Below are 8,303 nucleotides of genomic sequence, written 5' to 3'. Positions count from 1 at the left end.
TGCACCCAGATCCAGGTACACAGAGGCAGGCACAGCGCCTCCCCTCTTCCTTCCAAACCGCCCGAGTGACGGTGCAAATCGAGGGGAACACGGCAGTCCCGCTCCGCTTCCCTGGAAGACCCAAGTTCCTACTGGCAGCGGCCCCCTCCCGCTCTCGCTCCTTCCCTCTGCTTTCCCAACGCAGGTCAGTCCCGGCTTGGCGTTCCTATAAATTCGAGCGAACAGCCCAGAGTAACCCCGGCTACCAAGTCTGCGGGGATACCGCAGGGTGGGAGAGGTTTGGAGAGGGGACCTGAGTCAGCTTGAGACATCTCCACCACACACCCATGGCCAGGCCTCTTCGCAGCCTCTCAGCCCTAGCCACGATCCGAAGGGAGGTCAGAGACTTAAGTCCGGGAGGAGGTACCCCAGCATTGACCTCCAGGACTCAAAATTACGTTGTGGTGTGGCTCTTAGAAAGAAGTCTGAGTTTGGGGTCGGGGCACTACGATAGGTGGGGTCCGCGGCAGGCTGGCAGCCTGACATCCTAATGCTCCCGAGGGACTATCCTAGGGACAAAAATATCTCCCATCTTAGACATCGCCGTCGCCCGTCTCGGGTACCCAGGGCAGGTCCTCCCGCCGCGGCCCCAACAGACAGAAGTCCCAGAGGTGGAAAGGTGTATCTTTCTTCCACACCGAGAGGGGCGAGGCGCACACCTCAGGCCTGTGCAGCACTCTCAGCGCCCTGGGCACACCTGCGCACTTTACTCTCACTATTCATTTTCCTGACAGAGAGAGCCTTTTTTCCTCTCTTTCATTCTTTTTCTTAGAGCTACCCCCACCCCATCCCAGGAGGCTGCTCCTCTTTCCCCCTCCGCTGGTTCCCCCTTGGTCTCTTCCTTACTCTCCATCTCTCTCTCCCTCTCTCTTTTTCCCTTCAAGTCGCACCCGCCTTGTAATCAGCAACAAAAGCTGACATAAATCACGGGTGGATTGACAAGAGCTGACAAATAACTGATTGATTGCGGTCGAGGAACATTGACAATTGATGGAGGGGTGGAGATGCCCAAAGAACTGAAGAGAGGGGGAGAGAGGGGAAGAGAGGGTAGCAGGGGAGAGTAAGAATGGGCGGCGGGGGGAGAAGACTGAGTGTGAAACAGAGGAAACATGTGACCCCCGCTCCAGCCCCAATCTGCGCGTCCCCGGGAGTCACGTGGCTGGGAAGGGCTGGGAGCCCCGCGCACAGCCCGGAGAAGAGCCGCCACCGCCTCCGCGGCCCACCTAGCTTCTGGTTTCTCCGCTGCCGAATCTCGGGGAATCAAAGCGGGCGGGCTGACTTCCTTCATCACCCGCTCCGCACCTTTCCTTACCCTGGCGGCCGCGCCGCGAGAGATTTCAATTACAGAGCGAGACAGCATATTTGATGTTTGGGTCCCCTGTGCGCCCCTGGAGTTGAAAGTCCGGCCGTTGTCCAGACTCCAGCCATTGCTCCTTCTGGTCACCCCCTCAATCTGTTCCTCAAACGCACCCTCCTGCAAAAAAAGGTTTCAGTTTATTTTCGAGCCAGGGAAAGGAAGGACGACGAGGAAGAAAAAAGAGGGAGGCGGCAGATAGCAAACGCAGAATAAATGTCCAGCTCGTCCTCGGAGCGAAATCGAGGGAGGGGACACGCGGGAGGGGGGCGGTGAAGAAGGAGCTGCCCATTAAAACCAGCGCTGAGAGTCCTGGCGGCGGCGGCGGCGGCGGCGGCGGCGGCGGCGGCGGCGCGGGACGCGTCACATCCCCTTGACCCTCCAATCACCTCGGGCTCCCATTTGATTGGAAGGCGGCAAAGGCTTTAATCTCCCCCTCGGTGCAGCTGCTTTTGAAGTGAGTTTCCTCGCCAGAGCCCCGGCTGGACAGGCAGCGGCTCACATCGCCAAGCGCAGCGCCAGCGCCGGGTCGCGAGTGCGCAGCGCAGGGGCACAGCCCGAGGCGGACACGGCGAGCCACCCGGCACTCCCACAGTCCGGCCGGCTCCTCCCGCTCGGCCACGGCACCGCTGCGGGCCACCCAGGATTATTCGCTTCTGGCTCCAGGCGCCGAGAAGGCGCGCAGGGTGCCCGTGGCCGCCGCGCCAGCTGCTCCTCCTCCTACTGCTTCTGCTCCCCGGGCGAGCGCGCAGCCCGGAGCCCGCCCCGCGCCTCCCGGAGCCCTCCCCCCGCTGCTCCCATGCGTGCGGGTGGGTCATGAGCACAGCGCCCTCGCTTTCTGCCCTAAGAAGCAGTAAGCACAGCGGCGGCGGCGGCGGCAGCAGTAGTGCGGACCCTGCCTGGACCAGCACGCTCTCTGGAAATAGCTCCGGCCCCGGCCAAGGCTCGTCCCCGGCCGGCAGCACCAAGCCTTTTGTGCACGCTGTGCCCCCCTCTGATCCTCTCCGCCAGGCTAACCGCCTGCCCATCAAGGTGCTGAAGATGCTGACGGCACGGACTGGCCACATTTTGCACCCCGAGTACCTGCAGCCCCTGCCTTCCACTCCCGTCAGCCCCATCGAGGTAAGGACCCTCTTCCGGGATCGCGCTGGGACCACTACCCTGGCTGCCGCTCCACGGGATTTCTTTCCCTCGGGATCTGGGGGTGGGAGTGGGGGGGGGGGTCAGAGTGATTCAGCTCCGGGATGGGGGAGAACATAGTGCTTCCGAACCGCAAAACTAGGGCGGAAAGAGGGGAGGAGGTAGAATGGGGTGTGAATGCTAGGGGACAAAGCAGCCAAAACTTATATCTCTCTTTGGTATTAAAGCCCCAACCCCGACTCAGGCCCCCTCACTTTCGGCCCGGAAGACGGGCGGAAGTCCGAAATGCGGTTGCGAAGTCGCAGTCTTAAGATTCCCCAGAAGCTGGTATTTGTACACAACCTCTAAGGCGCCAACTGCCCAAGCCCTTACTCTGAAGAATTGGGGATGTGGGGGGGGGGGGGGCGGGATAAGGTATAGTTCTGGGTCTAAGAGTCAGAAACCAAAACATTTAGTAAGTATTTTTAAATATATAGTTAGCGCTTAGAAATGGCAGGAAATATCCTGATTTGGTGGGGTGGGAGGGAGGCTGCCGCCTTTCTCAAGGGCGAGTGTGTGTGTGTGTGTGTGTGTGTGTGTGTCTCTGTCTGTCTGTCTGTCCTTTTGGGGGGAGGTGAAGTGGTGCTGCCTAGAATTGCGCCTAGAGCTGGGAGGATCTTCAACTGGCGGTTGCGGAAGGGCGTTTGAACCCTAGAAGCCAGGATTCTAAAGGGTTTCCCCTTCTTTCTCTTTGTGCCACCCCCCACCCCCACGTCTGACCCCGCAGCTTGATGCCAAGAAGAGCCCGCTGGCGCTGTTGGCGCAAACATGCTCACAGATCGGGAAGCCCGACCCCTCGCCCTCTTCCAAACTCTCCTCTGTCGCTTCCAATGGGGGCGGCGCGGGCGGTGCCGGCAGTGGCGCCGGGGGCGACAAGGACACAAAGTCGGGCCCCCTCAAGCTGAGCGACATCGGCGTGGAGGACAAGTCGAGTTTCAAGCCGTACTCCAAACCCGGCTCGGATAAGAAGGAGCCGGGAGGCGGCGGCGGCGGAGGCGGTGGTGGCGGGGGCGGCGGCGGGGGGGTTTCAGCAGAGAAGTCCGGATTCCGGGTACCGAGCGCCACCTGCCAGCCATTCACGCCCAGGACAGGCAGCCCAAGCTCCAGCGCCTCGGCCTGCTCGCCAGGAGGCATACTGCCTTCGGCCGGGGGCGGCCCGGAGGGCAAGGACGACAAGAAGGACCCCGACGTGGGCGGCGGCGGTGGCAGCAGCAAGGGTTCCGGGGGCACCTCGGCCGAAGGGGGACCCACGGGGTTGGCGCACGGCCGGATTAGCTGCGGCGGAGGGATTAATGTGGACGTTAACCAGCACCCAGATGGGGGGCCCGGGGGCAAGGCTCTAGGCTCAGACTGCGGAGGCTCGTCCGGCTCCAGCTCCGGTTCAGGCCCCAGCGCGCCCACCTCCTCCTCCGTACTGGGCTCTGGGCTGGTGGCTCCGGTGTCGCCCTACAAGCCGGGCCAGACAGTGTTCCCTCTGCCTCCCGCGGGCATGACCTATCCAGGCAGCCTGGCTGGGGCCTACGCTGGCTACCCGCCCCAATTCCTGCCACACGGCGTGGCACTTGACCCCACCAAGCCGGGCAGCCTGGTGGGGGCGCAACTGGCGGCGGCCGCGGCAGGCTCTCTGGGCTGCAGTAAGCCGGCCGGCTCGAGCCCCCTGGCCGGGGCGTCGCCGCCATCCGTGATGACAGCTAGTTTGTGCCGGGACCCGTACTGCCTCAGCTACCATTGCGCCAGCCACCTGGCAGGGGCGGCGGCAGCCAGCGCTTCGTGCGCTCACGATCCGGCCGCGGCGGCCGCGGCGCTCAAGTCAGGATACCCGCTGGTGTACCCCACGCACCCGCTGCACGGCGTGCACTCATCGCTAACAGCTGCCGCCGCTGCCGGCGCCACACCGCCCTCCCTGGCCGGCCACCCCCTCTACCCCTACGGCTTCATGCTCCCTAACGACCCGCTCCCCCACATCTGCAACTGGGTGTCGGCCAACGGGCCCTGCGACAAGCGCTTCGCCACCTCCGAAGAGCTGCTGAGCCACTTGCGGACCCATACGGCCTTCCCCGGGACAGACAAACTTCTGTCGGGCTACCCTAGCTCATCATCTCTGGCCAGCGCCGCCGCGGCCGCCATGGCTTGCCACATGCACATCCCCACGTCGGGCGCTCCGGGCAGTCCCGGGACGCTGGCGCTGCGCAGCCCCCACCATGCGCTGGGACTCAGCAGCCGCTACCATCCCTACTCCAAGAGCCCGCTCCCCACACCCGGCGCTCCTGTGCCGGTGCCCGCCGCCACCGGACCCTACTACTCCCCCTACGCCCTCTACGGACAGAGACTGACCACGGCCTCGGCGCTGGGGTATCAGTGAGGGCGGTGGGGAGGGTTAGCGAGGGAGAGAAAGGAGCAGGGGGGAGGGAGGAGCCGAGGGAAGGGTGGGAACTGGGCAGAGGCTACTGTCAGCCGCGCGTGGGGATGACCCGGGCCAGGAAAGGAAAAATATATATATCGTATCTATCTACCCAAAACAGCGACCGAGACCCGGTGGGAAATGCCCCTTTCCCCCCACCTCTCACCTCCCCACCCACCCAAACTTTATAAAAGTTGAAAAAATATCATTTGACTTTTTATAGAAAAAGAAGGAAAAATTAATTGAGAAAGTGTTCATCTGAGGACTGCATCGGTGGACACTGGTATTTATTTATGTTAGCTCCAAGCGGACCCGTGGTTCAAAAGTGCATTATTTAGGTTGAGCTCCGTAGGTAAAAAGGAGGAGGGGTAAAAAAAAAAAAAATTAAATCTTGAGGGTAAAAATGTGGAAAACAAACCCTCCCGTCCCTTGTAGATTATAAATAAATACAGAACCACCACAGAACTAGAGGTCTTCTCTTTAATGTTACTTTAAAATTGCTATTATTGTATTGTACGTTCTTATTTAATGTCTGATTGAAACACAAATTTACATGCATGTTTGTTACAAAAAATGAAAAAACAAAACAAAACAAGTCACAATTTGTCAGCTCTGATTTCAAATTGCAATTATTTTTAAGGTGTATACCATCGAAAGAGAATGGGTATTTTTTTGTATGTATTCTGGAAGAAAACAAAAAAAAAAAAGGAAAAAACAATTCTATTCCAAAACCTCATTTGCCTTATTTTGTTCTTTAAAAGGAACACAACTATTTTTAATTTTTAAGTCCACCCGCTGAGAAGGGGACAAGTAAGGTTTACGTCATGTACTAAAATAATAGACAATGTATCGCTTTAAAGATTAAAATTCCGTATATTTGATGTATTAAAAGGTTTTACTTCTTCTTCTTATCTTTTTTATTTTTTGGTTAAAGAGAAAGGAAGAGCACGGCAGTTTCGGCCGCAGTGGGTTCCCTGGGCCTCACGGCTACTCCTACTTAGAAGGACCGTGGCTGCATTTCCTATTGTTTTTGTGGTGATTTTCAGGAAGAAGCAAAGGGCTGGCCAGTCGTGGCGTTGGCCTTGGGGAAAATATTTTTAAGCAGGGGATTTCACAATTTGTAGACAGTGTCCTGAGCAATCACTCATTTAGTTTTTAATTTTTCTCCCAGCACACGTTTTGTTAAAAGTGAAAGAAAAAAAATGATTTTTAAAAATCATTATTTCCCTCTCGAGATTTTTGAGAATTTGGCTTTTGTTTTGTACAGAGAGCGGCGAAGTCCCAGACTCTCCCCGAGGCCTTAGCCCCAGGGAGGTGCCACTGCCGGCTGTCCCTGTCTTTGCTTCCCAAGCATCTCCTGTCCCAGGCAGGCAGCCGGGAAAGATCGGGGGACGGTGAGCGCTTGGGAACCTGTTTCCCAGGCCTGGGCCGAGGGCGCCGGAACCTTCTTGCCCCTCGGGGGATAAGTAAGTTCGCTCTCCTTTTCTCCCTCTGGCTGCCGGAGCCCACCCCTCACCACCCCACGCCCGGGCTCCTTCCTTTCTCCGGAGTGCCGGCTCGCCCCTGGCCCGCGCCGCGGCTGCTTTTCCGCGTCCAGATTTCTCTGCAGCCCGAGCTCCACCCGAGTCTGCGCCGCAGGAGAGGGCGCCGGGGCACCAGACCTGCAAGCCCCTTCAGATTCGGCCCCGAGAGGGTCCCGGAGCCCATCCTCGGTCTCGCCGGGGCAACCAGGTGGGCGCTGAGCGCTTGTCCTGGGCTGCAAGCTCCGATCGAACAGGCGCGGCGGGACTCTCCGTCCGGACGCTCATCCCCGCGGTGCGCACGGCTCCCTTCTCCCCAACTTGAGCGGCGGGACTGAGCTGGGAGAAGCTCCGAAGGAACCACGCGAAGAGCCCTAATCTTTTCGGGGGGGGAGGGGGAGGCCCCCTCGTCCACCCCCCACCCCCACACCCACCCACCCCCAACACACAGATACTCCTGCTCGGGCCCTGGGCGCCAGCTCTGGTCTTCTGGCTCTTTGGGCGCTCGCCCTCCCGGGTCCACGCGGGCTCTGGACCCAGTGCGCCACTTGCCTGGGATCCCGGGACCACGGGGTCGCGGCGCTAGTGCGCACCCCGAACTCCCCTCTCCCTGGGGTCAGGCGGTTCTGGGTTCGCCAAACCACCAGCCTCCCTCGGCTTCAAGCTCCCCCTGCTGCCTCGCGAGGCTCACGGCCGCGCAGAGGCCGCGCTCAGCCTTGGACCTCGGTCGGTCAACCGCGCGGTTCCCGCCGCCATTCGCTTGGGGGCTGGGGACTTTGAGATTTTCCACTCTCCCCCCAGCGTCAGCCTCACAGCTGCTGGGCCTTTTCCCGGGTGGCACGCAACGCAGCCCCGGCGACCAACGGGACGCTGCGGGAGCTCTCAGGCCTCCCCCCTCTAGACAACTTTGTGGAGACTCAGGCTCGGTCGCCTCCGACCCTCAGGCCCGCACTCCCCGACTCCGGGAACGGGAGTTGGCGCCGGAGGAGGACCCCAGCGGGCTGTGTCCTGGGACGCCGCAGCGCCGCTCTCTCTCTGTTGCGGCTAAAAAGAGAAGCTGGGCTGGGCCTGGCTGGGCCTGGCTCCTCGAGAAGCCCGGCCGACGGGGGGCTTGTCATCCCCAGGCTCCGGGACAGACCCCCACCACAGGGCACCCCCGCAAGTGGGAGGGGCGGACGTTCCAGGAGGTGGTGCGGTCCGAGTCCCCACCGCTCCAGGGCCCACGGCTTGGGACGTGAGAGCCAGGCCCGTGCTCACCCTCTCACCTGCACTAGCCACACTCCCCTGGCCACTCCGAGCCACACGCTTCTCCTTCTTGGCCTCGTGGCTTCGGACGGGGGTCCTTGCGCCACCACTTTTCGCCCGCCAGGACCCGCCTGGGCGGGGAAGGACCTAGAAGTTACCCCGCCCTGGAATTTCAGGCCTGAGACCCGCAGGGAGACAAATGGGGCAAGTTCGTGCCTTCACGCCCACTCTTGGTATTTTATTAACAAAAATCAAAACCAAACGCCTTGAAATTTTAATGAGACCTCCTTCCCGGAGAAGGTGCTCAGAGGCGGCCTGGAGGTTAGAGGGAGAAAGGGTTCTCCGACGTGTTGGATGGAACTGAGTCAGCCGGGCGCGGAGTTAGTGAAGAGAGGGTGCCAGTCTGTCCTACGCATCCAGGCCCGGGTGCGAGTCCGCCTCGCCGAACAAACGCCCAACCTTACGGCGCGCTCCGCCACTGTCTCCAGCTTTCTCCGGATCCGCGGCGGGATCCCGGAGCCCGGCCGGCTGCCGGGGAAGCCGGAGCAAAGAGCGGCGTGTCCGC

The 8,303-nt window shown here is 60.6% G+C and overlaps 1 protein-coding gene across 1 annotated transcript; it reads left to right on the top strand.

Annotated features, from left to right (window-relative positions):
* The first annotated feature begins 1,788 nt into the window (after window positions 1–1,788).
* Window positions 1,789–5,680, top strand: ZNF503 (zinc finger protein 503). The gene is made up of 2 exons (XM_027596830.2): window positions 1,789–2,515; window positions 3,300–5,680. The coding sequence occupies exons 1-2, from the start codon at window positions 2,210–2,212 to the stop codon at window positions 4,932–4,934; spliced, it is 1,941 nt and encodes a 646-aa protein (XP_027452631.1). The 5' UTR covers window positions 1,789–2,209; the 3' UTR covers window positions 4,935–5,680.
* The last annotated feature ends 2,623 nt before the right edge of the window (window positions 5,681–8,303 follow it).

Source organism: Zalophus californianus, chromosome 15 (genome assembly GCF_009762305.2).
Source record: "Zalophus californianus isolate mZalCal1 chromosome 15, mZalCal1.pri.v2, whole genome shotgun sequence".
Lineage (NCBI taxonomy): Eukaryota > Metazoa > Chordata > Mammalia > Carnivora > Otariidae > Zalophus > Zalophus californianus.
The sequence above is the reverse complement of the archived record's forward strand: the minus strand, read 5'-3'. Positions and strand labels throughout refer to the sequence as shown.

What these genes read in the sequence shown, in the direction of transcription:
- ZNF503 (XM_027596830.2), top strand. Translation starts at nt 2,210, where the DNA reads ATGAGCACAGCGCCCTCGCTTTCTGCCCTAAGAAGCAGTAAGCACAGC. An exon ending in CTCCCGTCAGCCCCATCGAG is followed by an intron (nt 2,516 to 3,299) that starts GTAAGGACCCTC and finishes CTGACCCCGCAG; the next exon opens with CTTGATGCCAAGAAGAGCCC.